General features: G+C 44.9%; 1 protein-coding gene across 10 annotated transcripts in view; it reads right to left on the bottom strand.

The window, feature by feature from the left end:
* Window positions 1–103: 103 nt before the first annotated feature.
* Window positions 104–21,687, bottom strand: part of FAM13A (family with sequence similarity 13 member A) — a 130,634-nt gene continuing 109,050 nt past the window's right edge. For 9 of the 10 annotated variants that reach the window (XM_061992405.1, XM_061992401.1, XM_061992403.1 and 6 more), the window contains 10 exons: window positions 19,380–19,593; window positions 18,886–19,024; window positions 17,733–17,814; window positions 17,372–17,592; window positions 15,954–16,037; window positions 11,801–11,896; window positions 10,167–10,250; window positions 6,010–6,206; window positions 5,191–5,292; window positions 104–4,177 (listed from right to left, as the gene is read on the bottom strand). In XM_061992405.1, coding sequence (XP_061848389.1) covers window positions 4,051–4,177; window positions 5,191–5,292; window positions 6,010–6,206; window positions 10,167–10,250; window positions 11,801–11,896; window positions 15,954–16,037; window positions 17,372–17,592; window positions 17,733–17,814; window positions 18,886–19,024; window positions 19,380–19,593 — 1,346 coding nt within the window. In that variant the 3' untranslated portion in view covers window positions 104–4,050. The remainder of the gene's footprint in view (window positions 4,178–5,190; window positions 5,293–6,009; window positions 6,207–10,166; window positions 10,251–11,800; window positions 11,897–15,953; window positions 16,038–17,371; window positions 17,593–17,732; window positions 17,815–18,885; window positions 19,025–19,379; window positions 19,594–21,687) is intronic. The other variant, XM_061992402.1, reaches the window with a different exon arrangement.

Raw genomic sequence — 21,687 nt, 5'->3', positions numbered from 1 at the left:
AATTCCCTGCCCAAGAGCCAGAAGCCTTGGATCTTTCTCTGAGAGATAGGAAACAGTGAATCTGAAGTTGAAGAACATGCTGCAGCACAGCTCTGCACCCTGTGTGTACACCAAGCACCAGCTAGTGTCATGCCTGACAAAACCCATGCCAGGTGCCCAGAAACCTGTACTTCTGCATGGTTGCCATCAGCCAGCACTGGCAGTTCCAGCCCTGGGCCAGTGGCCAGCGCAGCCCCAAGAACAGGGCACTGTGGGGAGGGTCGCAGGCAACAGCGTGGCTCTCACCTCCACAGCTTGTTTCAAGCACCACTGAGTCACTGATCTGCAAGTTATCTCCAAAGAGGACTCAGGAAGCACCTCAGGCTGTAGGACATCTGGCAGCAGTTACCCCTCTTGCACATACCTGGAATAATTGATGTCTTAGCAGAATGATTAAAAGATAAGATACTTTAATTCACTGCCTTTAACATAAACATCCATTATTGGACCATTTACTCTGTTGTAAACAGAATAAAACCAAATGCAACTTGTAAGAATGACAGGTTTTTCCTCCGTCTTTAACTCTTACAATCTCATTTTGTCCACACAACCTGCTTTTCATTTAAATGAGCCACAATGATCCATTACACCTCAACGTGAGAACACACAGGCACGCGTGTCTGGTATGATGCCCACAGATGGGAAGCCCAGCAGGCCATGCTGCCACCCTGCAGCACACAGCTTGGTCTAGTAACATGGAAACAGGTCGTCTTCTACTAACAGCTGATTTAGACCACATAAAGGACATTTCTGTACAGTACTTCACACCTTTCAAGAACACAGTCTCATATGAAACGTTCTCCAGATGACGGTCATTGATGTTGGCACAGACAAACCACCAAATCGAATGCACAGACATTGCTTGGACCGACTGAGAGGAGTGTGGTGGGGCAAACACCATTTGTGGCTATTTGTGGTTAGTGAGGCATCAAATCTTCTGCAGGAGATACCAGAACAACATTGGAGCCCTCCTCCTGCGCAGGCTTGGGAGAGGGGAGTCACAGCATCTGCAAACCCAGGGCAGAAAGCTGAGCATCTGTACATGTCTTTCCAGGACTGGAACTTTATATTTCACTTTCTCTCCTCAATGGCTTTTCCCACCAGTTCCCTTTGCAACTAAGCAGATGATGGTTGCTTTGGCCGCCTTCTTTTTTTGCCGTGGGGAAAGGCTTGAAAAGGACAGTTTAAAAAAGAGAGATGGCTAGGCATGTGTTTGGGGTTTTTTTTCTCTTTTAATGTACAATCTCAGTTAACAGGTTTTGTTACTTTTAGCTTTCAAAGTTCAAAAATATAAACTCTCTAAAGTGCATAATTGTACTTACATTTCATATAAACTATCTGAAATTCTAGCAATATACCATGTAAACAGCGGTAACTAAGCATCAGAAAATGCTACAATCTCATCGGTTTAAAAATACAATGGACTGTTCCCTACGTGTCATTTATCAAGATTTGTCAGGGGCAAAACCCAGCAAAACAGATAATTTATCAGTACACAGTGCAAACAGGCTTTTTAAAAATAAGCAGAGAAAACACATTCCTGGGAAGCCTTGGCTCACTGGAAAAATGTCTGACTAGGTAGAAAGCGCAGAAACTGCTTCTCCTGCCCGTACAAAGATGCCCAGGCCCAGACTCAGCAGAAGGCCTGACCTTTAGCCCATCATACTTCAGTCAGCAAAGCCCCAAGGGCAGCCCGGCCTGAAGTATGCATTCACCACGCGTCTTTTTGCTTTGCTGAACTTTACTGGGCCTGAACAATACCAAACCGAGGCAGTGCTGAGGACCTTTGGGTAACCCAGCATCCTTTCTCATCCCACACTCCCTCTAGTAGACACTGCAGCCGGTCTGGCTCAGCTGCTACACCTAAAATAGCTAGGGAGGGCCATCTATGGAGGACCAAGGCACAGCTGTTTTCCAGGGCTGCCCCATGTTCAGATGGGGTTTTACCCTGGTCAGGCTTTCCTTCCAATCAAACATCTTCAAAAGCAGTTTTCGAGCCCCTTTGTCAGCCCGGTTAACGCACCCGAAGGGCAGGTTTTGCAGAGGCAGAGCCCCACATCTCTCCAGCGATGGGAGCTCAGCACCTCTGGAAAGCCAAGGCCTGGGCCAGCACACAAGTCCTCCATACTCTTTGGAAATATGAAATTCAGTCTTCACTGATTCTATATAGAAAGAGCAATTCTGCAATCAGTAAAAAAAGCCAACAACCTTAGAGTCCACCTCCTAAGTGGTTTCACTAACACACACACGTCACTCCCTCATCCATCCAGACTAGTAAGGGGCACGTGTAAACCCACTGGGAGAAGATTGCCTTTGGAAGTGTTTATGGGATCCTCAAGAGACCAAAACACCCTCAGCATCAGTTTTGGCAAGAATTAACATAGCACATACACCAAGTGGAAAGAGGTAAGTCTGAGTACCACAACTCAAATATATCTATTTGTGAACCCACTGAGAGAAGGAAGGGGCAGATGTTCTGGGTTCCTCTTCTCGCCTCCGTGTGTGAGGCCTGGCTACGACTGACACTGCATCTGATCTCAGCCCTTTGGCTTCTGCACGCTGGCTCCCTGGGGCATTAGTGCAAAAGAAAGCATTACACAAACACTCTCCCTGGGACATCAGGGCTGAGCCCTGCCTCGGGGCAGAAGCCTCTGCAGTGGGAGAGCCAGCCCAGGCTGCCTGGGGCTGCAGGTGTGTGAGCTCTCCGCAACTTGTGTTCCTTAACTTGCTGTCTTTCACTCCTCATGGCAGCACCTATCTGACAGGAGCACCTGCAGCAGCTGCCCAAGGACCTTCTTTTCTGAGATTCACAAAGGAATTCTGGATAAGGGCTGAATTGTGATAAGCTGCTGCTGGGCCACAGGTCCTTCCCATAGGCGGAGCATTGCTCTGGGCCCTCAGCTCCTGCAGCGTCCTCTGCGTTGCTGTACCACCCATGCACACGGGCAGGGAGAGAGGGAGGGAGAAGGGCAGGAAGGAAAGATGGTCCCCTGCTGCTGCCATCACGGCGCCATTGCTGTGGCCCATGTGGTCTGCCTGACCCTTGTACATCGAGGCACACTGTGGGGCTCTCGGGCCTGTGTCAGATCCCAGGGCACATGTACTAAGGAGGTGGGTTTTCTTCCGGGTACTTCACACCAGACGTTTAGCCAGTCAGCTACGAAAATACCAAGGGATTACAACTTAAAGCTTTTAAAACTTCTTTTCCTCCCAGTTGTCCAACCACAGTCATAATGTCACAGGATCACTTTCTGAGCAGAATAAGCTGGCAAGAGCCTTGCTCCATAGCTCGTTTTCTTCCCCATCCCAAACAGATGCAAGTAATTTTCTTCTGCTTCAGTTGAATTGGCCATTAAAAAAGTGGGAAGAAAACTCAACTCCAGCCTCAGCAAAACTGCAACTTGCACTGGCTCCAGGTGACGACCGGGAGATTCTTCTAGCATTTATCTAGAGCAACAGAAGACACTGAACTCCAAACAGTCAGGTCAAAAGTCTAAGCAAATCTTTACTGTAGCTACAAGAGAACAGTCTCAGTGCTATCTGACCTGTGCTTCATGTGAGATCAGTCAGGGCACTTATCTGCTTAACTAAAGTAGAAGCTCTTTGATGATTGAATCACTATTTGTCCTACTTTGCCTCTTGCTATGATATCCTGGGAAAAAAAAAGAGAAAAGAATAGCATGCCTGGCTTTGATATTCTTACACATGACAGAATCTGTATGCAAATCAAAACAGAAGGATTCCTTCAGTGAAGTCACTGAGCACAGCATCACGTCTCCTACCCCGGCAAACTCCATTTTAGGTGTCAGGCCTGGGGATAGAGTGGCCAACAGCAAGTGCAGAGTGCGATGGAAAGCCAGTTCTCCTCCCCCTTCTGCCTCTGGGAATGACCCTTCTGTTCCCAGGGAGCTCCTCAGCTCTCCACAGCCAGGCTCCTGCTGCATCCACTTCATGCATTTGTCCATTTGGTGCTCTCTCCTCTTTGTTTACTGGCAAAAATGATCTTTTCCTTTACATGATCTTGGAGCTAATATCTCTTTTACTGATCAGGACCTCCAGCAACCTCAGCTTGGCCTTAATCTGCTTGTATTCATTGTATTCTTCAGCCATCGGAGTGCGGTCTTCTTTCTGCACATTCCTAAGTGGGAGTGAATACAGGTCGTGAGGATTTTTGTAATAAGACATCTTCCCTCAGCAGTCTCCCTCCGTCCCACAACAAGATTCACAGAGCAGCTCCTCTCCTCCACTCCCCGTCAGGAAATAAACCCAAAACTTTTATACTTTGAGAGAAAACAAAAACCCAGAGGGGCAAAGAAACTGCTCCAACAAAGCGTAGGACGCTCACGTATCGAGGCTGAACACAATCCCACGGTTCCAAATGCAAAACGTCACTTGAAGCGTGCCCTGACTCTATGACAAGGCCTGCATCTACACAACTGCTGAAAAATGTTGCAGGAGCCACCCGAATGTCAGCCTGCCAGCATGGTAAAACAAAGGACAGCTTCTCTTGGCTTGGCACCACATGGCTCACAGGAACAGGCACCCTCGTGAAAAGGATGATGATATCAGATTCCTCTCAGCTTACATGAAACTTCTAAATTTTCCATGATTTTACAGGAACCTCTAAGGATGATGGCTAGTGGTAAGACACTAACAGGATGATTTCAGACTGTAACTGTATTAAAACATTCTGTCTCATTAATGTGTGAAGTTTTCTGAAAATGCCAAACCCAGGTGTGCTGAAGCACAAGTAGTTGTCAAAGTGGTGTCAGAATACCTCACAGACAGGCAAGAACAGGACAGACATCGACAGGGGCATCAGTAGGAAAAACCTCAATAATTCTCTCCCTGAGAAACCCTTCCATCATTCCCGTCGGCTGTGCTAGAGCCAGCTGGATTGCTACAATCTGTGCTTTTGCTTCCCAGTGCTTGACTAAGATGATGTTTTCAAAGAGAAGAGGTTGTGGACCACGAAGTCCTTTGGGGGCCAAATTAATTCATTTGACTGGGTAACTGTAACGAGCGTGGGTGAAACGCCAATGATGATGAAGAAATACGTAATAGTGACTTCAGGTATATTTGGAAGCCTTTGTAGATGCCAAAGAGATGAGAAGTGGCCAAAGGACAGAGGGGCAGCAGAGAAACAATTACCTTCCATTTTGTCGGAAAAAATTATCTTCAAAATCTCTCAACTTTTTTCTGATTCGCTTTTTCTCTTCCCTGACTTCTTGGAGCTGCTCTAGGAGTTCAGGGCTGTTGGGTTGAAACACACACAGGATTATACATCCGCGCACGACTGTAACAGGAAACCTACAGTAACCTACATACGTATGGTTGTACCTATGCCGAGCGATGCGTCTGCTCCCACAGGCAGCTCTGGCAACCTGATGTGACTTGCAACAAAAAGCTCTCTGAATTTAGTTCAGCAAAATGCTCACACATTTCAACTGAAGCCTCTAAGGGGGTCAGGCGTGCATTTCACAATTCACCACTAACTTCTGTGAAACTTTCTTGTTGAATATGGGTTTGGTTTTGGTGACTTCATAGGATCAAGGTTCAATGGTCACCACTTAAGGCTACCACCTATGTGTGTTTGCATGGGGCCTTGGTGCTTGAAACTAGCAGAGCTGGTTCAACCTGACCTCTCCAAAACCTGAAGAACCTTGACAAGCACAGGGTTGTTTTCATGACAAAGGGTTGTTTTCATGACGAAGGATTTCCACTGGTGAAGTGGAGCTACGCTTCAGTAGCTAGAACCAAACATGCGGAAGTCAAACATCAGCATCAGGATGAGGTAGTGTCTTCTCAAACCCTTCCTTAGGAGGGTCTATGTTGTGTTTGAAAAGGAAGCATGAAACCTTCTGACTCGGATCATAAATGTAAAAATAAAAATCTCGACACTTTTCTGACAAAGAAAATGCTGCCTTAGCAAGAAATAATGTTGTGAAGTTGCCTGGGAATTCAACGTACATGGATGCCTCGTGGAGATTCGAAAGCCCCATATCCTGATTGCTCCTCGATGGCACCTTATCATCCACCGGGGAAACAAAGCCATCGGCATCGTCTTCCAGCTGATCCAAGAAGCTGCGCACGTTGAAATCCGTTCTCACGGTAATCGTGAAATCTGGCTTCACGTTGCTGTCCTCCTCAGACCCTTCCTCTTCCTCCTATAGAGAGGGACAGAGCACCCCCGTAACAGAACAGGTTACTGCTTCCCTCCTCAGAAAGAGGTACCTCCTTTCACCACATGCACTGGGGAACAGATATGAGAAGTGGACAGGCTGAGCAAGCACTTTAATTGCTAAGCAATACAGGACACCAGGAGACCACCGGTAAGACACCCTACACCCAAAGCATGTCAGAGAAACTGCCACCACCAACTCGGACTGGTTAAGGAGACCCAGGGCAACAAAGCTGAGTGAGAAAAACACCTGAGGTTCTCAGTAACCTGTTGCTTGGTTTCATTTATGTATTTTGATGTAAACAAACCCACTTACACTCATCATGCATTCTGTCTAAAGCTTGCCAGCCATCCTCTATGTTTCCCTACAAGTACACCTGGCAGCATACAGATTGCCACGTTAGAACACAAAATATTCTTTCAACAGATGCAGCCTGACAGCTGTCTCTAACTGAACTCAAGACCTCCAATGCTTCTACAGTGATATCACTAAGCTCAGACCAGTCTTTCAGTAGCCCACACGTATGATAGACTGTAAAAGGACTGCTCTTGCTAATGCCTTCCCGACATCAGCTCTGGACCACTTAGCTGGAATACACGAAAAATGGGAGTGACAATGCCCTGTCTGGCCCAGTTTCTCCAAAGTGCACTGACAGATCATCTGTGTTCACAGTTTTTTCAAAATCTAGAGGCACAGGATTTGAAAGTCTCTGCTGCAGTTGGTACTTGCTGATCCCTCATGTTCTCAGACCTAGGGCTTGTCCAGCAACACTGTCCAGAAATCACCTGGATTATGAGGGAACAGGGCCCAGTTTTCTCTTCCTTATAGAGATGTCTCTAGAAGGCAGTTTTCAATCTTAATATAAGGAATGTTAATCTTAATTTAAGGTGCATTAGAGGAAGGTAATAAATGCCAGCCTGGACAGTAAGTCTCTTAAATATGTGGGTATGTATTTACAACCACATAAATCCAGCCAGGAAAGATCTAAGCACATGCATATCTTTAAAACCTTGTGAGGGCTAATGTCACTGAAATCTTCAAGTGTATGCAAAAATATACTATTGTACTGGGATCAAATAAACCATTTTCTTTACTTGTTTTCATTTGATTCCTTGCGAATAGTTCAATTATTCCTAAGAGACTGCTCCCATAATGGAAGCAAAAAGGGAGAAAGCAACACTAGGATCTGGCATAGTCCCATTAAATCCTCAAAGCTGATGATTTCTAAATAAAATTTCATTTATAATTGAAATCAGAGTTTGCCCAGAGTTTTCTTTTTATATTAAAACTCTAGGCTATGAAAATGCAATCCAAAGCCACAGGCTGACAGTGACAACCAAGAGGGAGGCTTGAGGATGAAGAAAAGATTAGCTGGGGAGGAATTCTGAGTAAAAAGAATAAAAGGTACATGGAAGTTTGAATACATCTCAGGAAAACCTGCAGGGAACTTGAGAACATTCAAGCGATACTTTGCGTGACTAGGTAAGACCGTTTCTCCAGATGATAGTTTTAACAGAAAGTATAAACCAGCAGTCAGATGGTGTCCTTATACCCTGCAAACAAAGTCAGGCTGGACCGGGGAGCAGACACTGTTCCTCACTGCTATCTGCCAGTCCCTGAGCATGCCACCTTGCCCTGCCAGCTAAGGGCAACTGGGACTGAAGCAGGAGAATGCCAATCAATCCCACAGTGACATGCAGGAGGGTTTGCCAAGTCAAAAACTGCTACGCTTTATTTTAGGGGAATCTCTTTAGCACTAAAGGCCAAGTTCCTGTGCCCTTTCCTGGGACAGCAAGTTACTTCTGGGTTGCCCTTGGGGAGAGAAAGGAAAGGGACGATTTTCATAAGCAATGTGACAAACTGTCCCCCAGGACGGATGCAAGGAGCGTTTGCCGCAGATGCACACATGTCTGCCTTGGCCCAGGGCACCACTGCGCTGCCCGAGCCACTGAGGATCACCGTAGGCCAGAGCTCAACAGCCAACCTCCTGCCAATGAAAGCCCATGGGAGGAAAACAAAGTGTAGCAACTTCACTTGCTTAGACCTCCATGACACAGCACTGGCTGTCACAAGACCTCTTAAAGCATTTTGCTGTTTAAAACTGGAATTAATTAAAGGATTTGTAGCTAGAACTCAAATGGAAATAGCCATTTAAGGCCTCTGCTTTAAACAAGTCTCACATGGCAATCTTATTTTACACTTGCGCTGGCATTTCCACCTTGAACCGGAACATTCTCCATTGATTACATCAATTTGGCTGGCACCTGCTTAGATCTTTAGGCAATCATGAGGCATTTAAATCTCCCAAAGTATCCCATCATCAGCATTCCCAAGCAGCAAGCTTCCCAATGGTTTTTTTTTCAACAGACGCTATTCAAGATAGTGTACCCAAACTTTGGTAAGGCTTCACCTCATATCACCTTTCAAGCTCTTATCTAGCTCTCCCAAATGCTTAAAAAATCCCCCAAACAGACTAATAACCCACCCTCAAAATCATCAAAAACCCTGACCGTGTCAATATACCCATCAATATACGCAGTGCTCTGCCCAGAGCAGACCTATGCAAGCATTAAGTCTTGGAGCTTTTTGGCAATTTCCTCTCTTTAGTTCTGTCTGGTGCAGCTTCATCGGACCCTAATTAAGTCTTAATGGGCTTAAGGCTGTCATCTTGACCTTCAGTCAGAAACCTCTCTGGGTCTGTATTCCCTGCAGGACATTGCTGGCCTGGTATGACGCTGCCCCAGGGCAGCACCAGCCATGCTGGTCGTATCTGGGATCACCAGAACTGACAGCTCAAAGTTCTGACTCTGAGTGCAAGCAGAGGTGAGAGGGAGGACACACTAACAGAAAACACCACAAAATCAAATAAAAACAGCCCCCAACAGACCACTATTGAAAATACTGGGCGCTCAGTGACAATTAACCAGTCTTCAAACAGCAGCTTAACATCTTCAGGCTGCAATCTGGTTTTAATGAACATGTGTCTCGAACAGTCTATTGAGATACAATCTACTGTAACTGCCTAATCATCAAACACCCTGGATGTCTGGGTCTGCAGTATTTATGCCATTAACCAAACCCTGTCTGGAGAACAGATAAATGGCCTGAGTGTGCCGAAGCACGTTTTTCTCCCATTAGATTGCAAAGGTAAGGAAAGCCAGCCAGGGCCCAGCTCCATGCTGCATGTCCTGGTCGACTGCTGGACTTCTCAGGGGAAGATGGCCCAATACCATAGCAATATTCACCACCAAGAACAACCCCACAACAGCGTGAGAAAGAAACACAACAATCCTGCCACCCAAATCTGACCAGGTGTTAACTGGCAGAACCAAGTTGCTCTTACTTCCATCCTGATGTGACTTGGTTAGAAATACCCTTCAAAGGTGGTGACAAAGAGCCCTGGATAAAATAAGCAGGTGAGTGGGAGCAGGTAAGGATCCCGTAAAGTGCCCCAGCTGGCTCCGAGTGTGAGGGTTAGTTTTGTGAGAGCTCATTCCTGCCATGGTGCTGTGTGCAAGCCACAGAGCTTTCTTTGGTGTGAGAGAAACTACCACAAAACAAGTTAATGTCATTAAAAAGAAAGGAGGAAAGCAAGAAAAAAAAAGCAAGGTACAAAGGTAATGGTGTGTCTGTTTTGGGTTCTTTTTTTCTTTAAAGCAAAATAAAATATACTATGTGCAGGTGGAGTGGGAAGGAGAAGGACAGGAAAGAAAGCAAAGCCAAGGAAATACTGTAGTCTTATCTACAACAAGGGAAGAATCTGATCACAACTGGCGAGGCTTAAAGCAGCTACTGATTTTTCAGGAGGATGCTGCAAAAAAATCAACACTGATGGAAAAAAATATTAATCAATCGATCAGTCAATCAATCAGTCATTCTCTTTCATTGGTATAGGGGGAAAATTGATGCAAACTGAGCAATTAGTTAGCAGCTGGAGGTCTTCACCTTTATCTCCTTGAAGAAGGAAGCTGTTTCGCCCTCGATAATTGGCTGCAGCAAAGGGCTTCTCCGCTTGCTGGAAGGGGAACCCTGTGACAGGTGTTAACAAGTATGTTACATTATGAACCCCTTTTTCCTCCACCACCTGCTCTCACCTCATTCTCACCCATACATTCACTCAGCTCATTGCTGGACCATCAGGAGAAATGTTTCTTAAAGAAGAAAACCATGCCCAGGAAAACCCCATAACCTATGTCTGTTTGCCCTCTGTATGTTGCTTAGCAAGGGCCATCACTGCCAAATACTTCCAAGAAAAAAGGCTGGGTGCTGGAATACTACTAGCTGGGCAGGAGCTACAAAGTAAAGGCTGCAAGAAAGTAATTCCCAGCCCAAGGCCCACACCTTCCCCTTGCATTTTGTTGGCTCTTCAGATCTACAATGTAAGCCCAGACTCTACAGGGCTGCCTTGCAGGAGTCTGATTTCCCACTGAAGTACCTAATGATGTACAGATGGATTTTCAAATGTATCCCGCTTCTGCATGAGCCTCTCACTGTTCTCACTCAAGGGGCTGGGGAAAGCCAGTCTAGTCTCTCCTCTGCTAGCCACTGTACAATTTCAGTTTTGTGTCTAAACAGGACTTGAGAGCTCTGTGTTAAGGTGCTCACATACAGCTACACCGGTCCTTCTCAATTGCCAACACTGTCTTCACAGCGTGTATTTAGGGGCATACTTTGCATATTCAAGGAGGAATAGCTTTTTGTGTTGTTTTAAATGCAGGACCACCTCTAACTATTTGCAGAACACCCACTCCCCTGCCTCCTTCTCAGCGTGACTGCACGGAGTGATGCTGGGCCAGTCCCTTCACTTCACTGGTGCTCTACTAAATGCTGCCAGGACACAAGTGCTGCTTAAGAATAGCAAAAAAGGAAAGGATCACACGTGACAGACAGGGTACATAGGGACCGTGATGAAACAATTATCTTTCCATACACAGGCTAAAAGTATTCTCTGTGTATTTTTCAGACCAAATAATTTGTAAAAAGTGGCCTACACACGTTGTCTTAAATTAGAGATAGTGTATTTGCTCCCTGGAAGGGTGCAATGGATTCCCTGCTAGTAGCAGTGTCTCCTTGCCAAAGCACAACCTCAAATGAGGGCATATCCACCACTGGATCTCTCTAATATACATTAAGTGTTAGGAGACTGTTGGCCCTTCTTCTCAGCCAAGGAGACTGGGATCTCCTATGAGACCCACATGAGTTTTGGTTCCTGACATATAATCCTCTGTCACAAGCAGCATGGAAGATCTACAGCTCAGAGTGGATTGCTAAAGAAAGGGAAGTGAGGCTGCAGCCAAACACAAGATGATGAAATAACAGGAGCAGCCCAATGGAAAGAGGAGAAACAACACAAGGTGACGTGTGCCCCGTGGCTCATGGTTAGGCACTGGAGTCCCTTGACCAGCTTTCCCCGACTTCAGTATATGGTGCACCTTTGATTCACTCCTTTGTCTTTGAGTGATAAGGGAGGCTTGACCTTAGCTTCAGTGGCTGTATTGTATACAAAAGAGTATACAATATGATTTCTGTTTCCTCAGCTCAAAAACAAAGAAATAGCCCCAAAAGAATGCTCTACTCACAATGATAGGGATGGTGTTAGCTCTGGAGAGGATCTGCTTGACCAAGCGATACCTGTCATACAATGGTTTCATCACCTGCCGTTCATTTTTGGTAACCTGAAAAGGAAAAAGAAGTAAGACCCATGAAACCTGCAGCAGACACTCCACTCCATAATGCATGTGCCTGTCAGAGGGAGCAGGATGGCAGGTCAGCACCGTTAGCTCTGAAACTGGTAATGCAATTGCTCCCATATGTCACGGCTTCTCCGGTGCCAGGTGCCAGATGAGGCAGAACCCGAGCTGTGGAGCGTCTCGTAACGTGACTGTAGAAGACAGGTTGTCCAATGATACTTGGATATCTTATGTCCACAGCACAAAATGACCCATAGAAGCAGCAGTCTGTGCTTGCAATCATGTCTACCATTACAAGGCATAACATGAGGTTTCCCACCCTTATCCTTGTGGCTGAGACCTCAGGGGCAGTGTTTATGACCCATGAAAGGAGAAAAAAGCTGCAATGATTGGATACTGCAATGTACGAAGACTTTCCCAGGAAAGGTTAAACTACAGATTTCACAAAAACTGGCTTTGTTATTATTCTAGTTTCCTGTCCAAGCCAGCAGTTCTTCATCTTTTTAACCCCCTGGCCTTGTCTTCCACCCCTCCGCACAGCAACCTCGCTGGGGAGCAGTTACCACAGAGCTGAGAAGCGATGAAGGTGCCAGGACTGTGTGGCATAGAGAAGACGAAATAGTGCTGCAATGTCCACCCCAAGCCTTCCTTATATTGCTCTGTCCCTAACTACACTCCTAGCTGCATGTCACACTCCCTCCTCAGTTGGTGTGTGTTACAGACTCTGATTGTTTACTTCTCTTATTCTTTCAGATCCAAGCTAAGTTGAAAATCTCAGTAGTACTGACAGTGCAGGAGAAGGGAAGATCTAACACAGTAGCTAGTGTGGGAAAGTAGAGGTCTGTCCAACTAAATACTAGTTGTGAAGAAGCTGGGTTTTATTTCCTCAGTCTTTTGTTAAAGGACAGTTAGAAAACAAACAAAATATGCAGCAGAACCAACCTGATCATCATCTTTCTTTGTATTCACACTGTCTGACCCACATCCTATGACTGTCCTTCCATTAGATCTTTTGTCTAACTTTAGATTATAAAGCTCTTATAAGGGGAAGCTTTAATTGATTCCAATGTCATGCCTACCTTCCTCAAGGCTTTTTAGTGCTGCTAATCAGCAGAGTGTGTGAACAGCTGCCATATAAGACTCAACATCAAGAGTGTAATCCCTAGGGAGCTTTGTACAGCATCCTTTTCTACAACAGAAACAGGAGAAAAAGGAATACAGCTTAAGATGGAGAAAATTTAAAAATGAACTGTTTTATTTTGCCCACAGTTGACTTCCACTGGAGTGTGCTTTCTAAAGCTTCCATATTCTCCCTCCAGAGCAGGAGAGGGTGTTGGTTTGCAAACGTGTAAGTATGGCCAGGACTAGGACTGGCAGGAATGAACTCTAAGAATCTGGAGATAGCACATTCCTCCTGATAAGCAAGCCTGTTCCCTATGTTGGGGGTGGATGAATAGGAAGGAAGAAGAAATAAGACCTTTTTTATTCCTTTCTGGGTTCAATGCAAATATCCCCAAGCCTGACCAGGAGCATTCAGACAGGCGGTCTGAGCTCCAGGGCCTGCCTGCCCCTCACCTCCAAAGCACAGTTGGGCTCCAATACCAGACAGCCTCAAGCTGACTGTTGAGCAAGCAGCTCGTGTGGATTAGGGGATGTGAGCAGCATCAAACAATTCACTCCGATCTCTCTGCACTGAGCTTCATGCTTGATGTGTCTGCATTCATTTGCACTGGCTAGCAAGTTGCCTCCAACTTTGGATGTGTCTCTGCAACCAGTCAAGCACACAACCAGAGAAACTGGGTAGCCTATGTTTATATTATATTATTCCTAGCTTTACTAGGTTAGCAGTTAGGACAAGAGGAAGCACAGCACTACTGTTGGTTCAGCCTCTGTTACTTAAAAAAAGACTATGCTGAAGCTGAGAACCAAGCCTTATACCAGGGACACTTCAAAGTTGATAAATTGCAGTTTTGTATAGAAAAAACAAACATAAGCCTTGGAATGAGCAAAAAAAAAATCCCTAGGTATGCTGAAGAATGAAAACACATAAACAATATGCTTCAGTTTCTGAATATCAGTATAGAGGAAGACCATCCTCCATCAGTATGGAGGATTAATTTAGGCATTGGAAGTCAAGAGTATGGGGCCTGAGTCAGCCCTGCAGGCTTACAGCAGCACACCTAACAGAAAGCAGATTCTGCAAGAAAGCACATGGGCAAACAGTCTCACTAGGTAAACACAACACCAGCAAAACCCAAGTGTATTTTGGGAGAACATCAAGATGCAAAAAGACTGTTGGAATAATGGAGCCTTTGACACAACTCTGGGGCACACTCCACATGGCAAAAGAGCAGCAGCCGAGTAACAGACCACTGCTTGCATTGTTAGAGCAGCTTGAGAATTTCTGCAGAAATGGACTTTTTGGCTTAACTAAACCAGTTCAGTTCCACCACTGCAGGTTCATCTATCACTGGTGCAGAAAGACCCAGTTGCACAATAAAACTGAGCTCCATTGTTTTTCTTGTTTAGTTAAACATCTTTAAGGAAAAAAAAAGAAAAACTTGGCTGAACTATCCTCATTCTCCTCAAGCTCTCAGTACTTTTCCACTGCTGCAGTGCCAGGAGTGGGAACAGTGAAAGCTGATCAGCTGCAACCTTCTTTGCCACTCAGTTCAGGGTTGCTAGGTATAGACTGCTTACTTAAAACCAAACAAATTAAAAAACAGTTGCACAGAAATGGGAGAAAGAAAGAAAAGGCATGCTGACAAGCTAGGCTCTGGGCTTATTGTCTTTTTAAACAGATTTAAATGAGATGCCACTTGTTGATTTATACCATTGTAAAAGCAGCAAAAGCAGACTTGGTCTCATGGAGAAGACAGGGAAGGTTAAGTGGATTCCCTTGTGCTGGCGTTTTGCTGTTTTACACGAGAATGAAACCCTCATAGAATGATACTGTTTTCAGTTGCTGGTAGATGTGACTATAATATTAGCACTTCATGAAGGCATTTAAATAAATTAGTGAGACTTTTCAAAAACAGGAACTAATTCAGGAGCAAAAGGAAGTAGGAGATCAGGAATTCCATGCAGCAGAATCACAGATTTGTCAGCTGCACTAATCAGGTACTCATAAGTATTAATTTGCTGCTCCCAAGTCACTGCTCAAGGGATTAGCACCACTCTGAAATTAAGTTACTTTAGCTATACAGCTCGTAGCAAAGACTAAGTCAGCAGTAAAAGAGGAGGCGGGCTTTGTACAAAGCCAGCTTGGTGGCCTAGAAGCCACAGTGTTTCTGCCACAGTAGGGACCAGTGGGAAGACAATACTTAATTCTCTCTCTTCACAAAAAAATTGCTTTTGTAAGATTAAATGTGCAAGAAATCTCATGACCTTCACTTCCATTGGCTCAGGGAAAAACCTCATCCATCTCTCAGGGGAAGAATGAAACCTTTCAACTTATGCTGTGATGCTCAGGAGACAAACTGTTCTGTGCATCTTTTGTCACGAGGGGACTGTGCAAACAGAAAGATGCAGGTGCCTCCTTGCAAACAGCAAGGTGCTGGGAGAAGCACACTGCAGCTCCTCTAAGAGGCATCAATGTATGCACATCTGTCTTCCCAGTAAGCCATCAATACTGGCAAACTGCAAAATTCCTGGTTGGATGAGGGAAACACACACAACTACTCCTGTACAGAGAGTAACCCCAGCAAAGCTGGTGAGTCCACTGGGCCACAAACTGGGCGTGTGCGGATCCTGGTGAGTGTGATGTCAAAATAATGCACATTCAGCCTCAATTGGCCTGTAGGCTGGGTCCTACAGGGATCTGCCAAGCCCAGTGCTGCCTGCAGACATCAACCTTGCTGAAGGCAGGATCCTCAATAGCAGCAGTAGTGCAAGAGCAGGTAGGTGGATTAGAGGACGCACTTGTGGTTTGAACAGGAAGAAGCTCTAGAGACTGTGACTTTCAAGGAGCATTAGGAGGATCATTTACCACAGACGAAGACACACAAAGATGTACTTTGAAAAAAAATGCTGCCGTACATACCGGTCTGCCGTGAATGCCTTCATAATACAGCAAAGCTTTTTGAAGAGCCACTTTTTCAGCTGCTATCTGATCTCTTGTCATGTCCTATGAAAAGTGGCACAGAGGGACAGAAGGAAGAAAGAAAAAAAAAAAGAAAAGAGTCAGATTGCTGGACTTAAACATCATTGATTTGTGGCCTAACCAAAGTCACGTCATGCTGTCACTAACGTTTTGAAGACTGATCTTTTCCTTCCAGTCTTTTTTTTTTTCCCCAGCTATACTGCCAAAGAGACTGTTAACATGAGGGTGCACTGCAGGCAGGTTACAATCACACAAATTTTAGACAGGAAGACATTTTATGTACATAAAGGGGATTTACTGATTATCAGCGTGCTTCGAAAAAACATTGTGCAACTTTTAATGACAGTGGCTCATTTTCAGGGTAAATTCCACAACCAGTAAAATGCAAGTTCTTTCTTTTTCTCCAAACGTGCGACAAGCTGCAGCACCTCTGGCAAAGCTTGCCATCTTTGCTTTGACTGCCGCATATTTTACCAAGAACTGAAGTGCAGTCAGATCGTCTCCTCCTGCCAATTCTGCTACGGAGTGAAAAGTTCTGGCAGACAGGCTGAGGGGACCAAGCCAAAAACAAGGCAGACAGATGGAGATGACTTCCATAATTAAGTTTGCCAGAGTTCCCCCACTGAACTTGCCTGACACTGAGCCTTCCCTCCCTATGACAGCACCAAATATTATCACAGGCCTTTTTTAAACAGCCAGGATAGGGATCTTTGCTATCTCACAAAACAACCAGATGCACACCGTGTGTATTTTCTTCTTCTGCAGATTTAGTAAACAAAGATAATGCTGTCTGTCTCTCTGCACAATTTATATGTCAGCAGCCTCAAGGACCCCACTTACAAGGCTGCACAAACTTCAGGAACTAGCAACATCAGACACAAAAACCTCCCCGCTGATAACCCTCAGAGATTACAGCAGCTAACAAGGCATAATGTGAAAGAGCAGTGATAAAATGCCCTGAGAGAAGAGCATTCAGCTTTGCAGTGAACTAGACAGAAGAAAACAGATGTCTCAGTCTCCAGAATCACTGTAAGACTCCAAATTAGCCAAAAGCCTTTGGACATAACAGAAACAGTCAAATATAGAGAAGGAAATACTGCAATAATTAAAAAACATTAATTGGCATATATAAGGCTCAGAAAAAGAACACACAGTGACATACAATAGAAACCAAGCTCTGGAAAAAAACCCAAATCTGATACTAAAGGCAGAGGGAAGGAAACTAAAGCCAGCAAGCCAGGAAGTAAAGGTGATGGACTTTGTGACATAGAAGGCCACAGGACTTTCACAAGCGACCGTGCAATCATGAATTACCTGCTCGTAGTTAAAGGACTAAGTCTGACCTGGCTATGTCGTACCTTAATATCTTCAGGTCGGTTTGTCTCTTCTCGTTTTTCTTGAAGCTTCTTCTGGATAGAATCGAGGGTGGCCTCCACAGCAGGCCTGGTACATTTATCTGACAGCTCTTGCTTCTTATCGTCATCCTTCTCGAGCTGAGAGCCAAAGCTCTTGGGGAGCGTGTTGCTCCGCTGACGCACAACAGGGCCAAGGTCTTCCTCTGGTATCTTCAGTTTTGACTCTGAATGGGGACATTTGGGGGAAGATGATTTTTTTTTTCTTTTTTAAAACGTGACAGTGAGAGGAGTGCTGCCTAACATCAAATTTAAATGAGGCAGAGTCCAGCTGCCCCCTAAGAATGCACCAGTGGTGGCTGCTCACCTTTAAGTTGCTTTCGGAATTTGGCCAAGTCATTTGTCCATTTGAGCACTTCAGGGTTGGCTGCTTTGTCACTGTGGGAAGGCTGGGAAGAGAGAACAATCACACTGAATCTGTGTTAAATCAACAGGAGACACCCACTGAAACAAGTGTGTGTCACAGAAAAAGGTATGACAAACTGTACTAAGCATAGAGCATGGGCACTGGCTGGCACCTGTATACCTCTGACCAGCTCATTTCAGACCTTGCTTTAATTGCTCCTGCCTGTTACCACACTGTCTCTTAGGTGCATCATGGGATTTATTTCCTTTTTAGAGAACACAAAACTTTTGATGGCAAATATTAAGTTGTAGGCGTGGCTCAGAGGCCCAGATGTACATTGGATTCCTTATGCCTATTATATGCTAACAAGAGGGCACCTTCAAAATAGGGGAAGCCTAGTATGAACAGTTTGAGAAGTATTAGGGTGCATGCATCCACACCAAAGGCTGCCTTACATCCAATGACACTGAAATAATCCAACTGCTAGGCTGCAGCAAGCTCTGAGTGTGTCTTCCAGCCTCTTCTACTGCAGGCAAGAGCCTTTCAGTACCATCTTCTGGGTTCAGATCACCAACAAAGATGCACATGTGCAGAGCTTTAGTTCCTTAAAAAGCTTGCTGTGCACTGGAAGGGCACGTTGGGAATAATTAGAGTACAAGACACTGCTACTGCTCAGCAGCACTTGACCTGTTCCTTGCTCAGGAGTGAAGGTAGCTGCTCTCTCTCCCCTGCGATGCACCGGTGTATTGGGATTACCATAATGCAAATGAGACAGGCAACTGTGCTTCCCATAAACTGAATTTGAATAAATAAACAAACAGGAGTTTAACACAGCTGTTCTTATACACTGAGAGCGTGCTTTTGGCACATTGTCTTAAGCAGGGATCAAAACCCTGAGTTTCTTAGGCTCTCTCCTGTACCGCACTGATGGTATATAATGCCTGGAAAAGTCATTTGGTTCATGCAGATGCACTTTTTCTTTAGGCAGCAGCTTTTTTCTTCCTTTTTTTTTTTCTTATAAAAGCTTTCAAGCTTTCTGTGACCTCTTGATCTCTCTCCCCTTTGTTGCTGAGGCATACCTCTTTATACAAATACTTAAATCTTAGAAACTCACTCTGTATTTCCTCTCCTCTTCGAATTTTTCCTCAAATCTCCTGATCTTCTTCTTCAGCCCCTGAATCCTCCGGGTGAGTTGTGCAGGGGTTAGGTCCTCTCTGTCATCTTCGTAAGATCCCAAAGATGAACTCCGCCTCCTGCCAAGAGCAGAGATGACAGGAAGAGCTTATCCAAACAGCCACAGCACATCTTCATGGGGAGGCCACTTAAACTTTGTGTAAATAAAGGCAAATCCCAGAGAAGTGAGAAAGCTATGTTGTTACTCCCTAATAACAGATAGCAAAGAAACACTGTAACAGCTTCTTTCAGCAACAGCAACTCCCTAGATATTAATTCCCAAACCAGGAAACAATTAGTTACCAAAAAGCTTTATAAAAACAAATGAAATGCAGCATAGCTATCCACCAGATGTGATCCAGAGAGATGCTGCTTGATGCAACCGTGCAAACCCTTTACAGTGGGGTGTGAGAGCACAGGCAAATCACAACCTACCTCATGAAGGAGTGAGAATTGGGAGGGGAAGGAGGCACTTCTGTATCATCCAGGTACTGTTGGCTCTGTCCATAGGCATAGAAGCGAGGGGACAGCATAGGATCACTGTCCTCATCCAGAAGCTGGCGAATTAAGCGACCAGCCTGCGGGGAAAGGCGAGCCTCATCTGAGTCTAAGCCGTCTCGCTGCCATGAGGAAAGAGCAGGGATGGGCTCTGGGAACAGTAAGACAAAGGCTGGTTTTATCTCTTTTGTTTTACACATATGACAGACTCCAGGCATCTTTTCTAATAAGCCCTGATCTGTCTGCCCTGCACCATGATTCCTTGTCGTCAGGCATTCTCTGGGTCATTATTTGCCGCTGTCTGGCATGCAAAGCAACACAGAGCATTGCCTGGCCACTCTGGCTGGTCCACACAAACCTAAGTCCTTTCCTAGGTGCAACAGAAAACTGTATCCAGAAGTTGGCCAGTGTCTACCACAGACTGACACCAGCCAGCACTTTTGAAGAAAAAGTTATCATAGAGCCATTTTAGTTGGAAAACACCTTTGAGATCAAGTCTGACCACTACTATTTCACAGCACATACCTAGAAAAACGTGAGAAAAGAGGAAGCGTATGGTGGCACTTCCCCAGAATGCCACTTGTACACAGACTAGGACACCTTTTTTGGCTTTTATGAGAATACGAAATGCAGTTTTGTTCTATCTTACTTTTGAAACAACCCAATTACTGAGTATTTGGGCATAAAATGCTGGACAAGAAAGAATTATTGGCACATGGCAGCACAGAGGAAGCAACTTGATTACATGAGGATTTTTGTTTTCTGTGTCAGGGTGTACACATGCTGTAAATGAATAGCATATTAATTGTCCTCCTGTGGCCTCCAGTACTCCAATACAATCCTGTTACCTGCTATTGGAAATTCGAAGAGAAGGAGTAGATGCAGGCTCTTCTAGTCTGCAAGGAAAAAGTGTATCAAGCTACTAGCAGTTCCACAGGGTGCCTAACTTGTACATTAATAATGACAGTAATCTGGTCTGAGTTCCCCTCTTTTTTCTGCTGTTTAACAACATGGTAGTAAAGTGAGGAAATCTTTAGTCCCCTGGATGCTCCAACCAGCTGGAAATAAAAGCAATGTTCTACAGGGAGATGGTGGAGTGGAAGAGAAAAGGAAACCCAACTTAGGATTGCTGATTAGCATAGTGGAGCCCATAGAAAGCAATTGCCTCAATCTTGTGATCGTTCCCTCCAGATGCCATAAAGAGTCTAACATTTTGTGTTCAGATAGTTTACTAAGCTGATTTGCATGCTCCTACTTAGCACCGCAGGATTAGACAGTTTAAGAGCCAGGCTTTGAACTTAAAAATCTAACAAATATTTCTAGAGTCAAGTAACAAAACAAAAACCTTATAGAAAGCTCCCAGACCAGTTGGAGAGCTATGGACTCATTATTTCCTGTGCCTAGTACGTCTACTCTTCCTCCATGAAGAGAAGGAGCTTTTAAAGGTATCAATGTTTGAATAAAGCCATATTTCCTTTTGCTGAACAAGGTTAACATCTTTCTTCATAGCCCAGAATGGATTGCATGAAGATTCCCTTACAGAACCTCTATGCTGTTTAGTATTCTTCCTCATGTACAATTTGGACAGTACAAGAGCATCTACAACTCAGCAACGACAGGCTCGTTGGTATTTTGCCTGTAGGAGGTGGTGTCAAACAATGCTCTTCCCCTCTTCCCTTCCTCCTTAGCACATGAATACAAATGGCATGCCTTTGCTCAGAGGTTGGTCTGCATGCAAACCAAGGCAAGGGCTGGCTGGAGGTTTTTGCATGAGAGAATCTTGCAGGGGTTGTGGTAAGTGAAGCACATACAAGCCTGGCTCACAGAGGCTACTTAAACGAGGTATGCGAGTCCCAAGTGTACATAGGCTGTTTTGCTGTGGGCTGGAGAGCTTATGCAGCCTGCACCTCTCAATTTCTGGAACCAGAGTATTTTTCTAAGCTGTACTCAACCTTGACAGTTCCCAATACCTGAAATATTTTGCTTACAGAATCTGATATATCTATCTGAAATATTTTGCTCACAGAAGTGGAAGGTAAAACAAAGAGCAAAGCCTTCAGCCAAACTGTGACACTTTGGTGTCACACAGTTCGCTGAATCTCTCACGATTTCAGAAAAGTTCTCACAAGATCTCTTGTAGCAAAATAAAGGCTCCAAGCACAAAAGGAATGAATTTGATACATTTTACTAGCAGGAATGAGGTTAAGTAATGCATATGATTCTTCCTGACATCTCTCATTTCCAA

The sequence above is a fragment of the Colius striatus genome, chromosome 3 (genome assembly GCF_028858725.1).
Source record: "Colius striatus isolate bColStr4 chromosome 3, bColStr4.1.hap1, whole genome shotgun sequence".
NCBI classification, from domain to species: Eukaryota; Metazoa; Chordata; class Aves; order Coliiformes; family Coliidae; genus Colius; species Colius striatus.
Note: the sequence above shows the minus strand (reverse complement) of the source record. Positions and strands in the feature narration are given on the sequence as shown.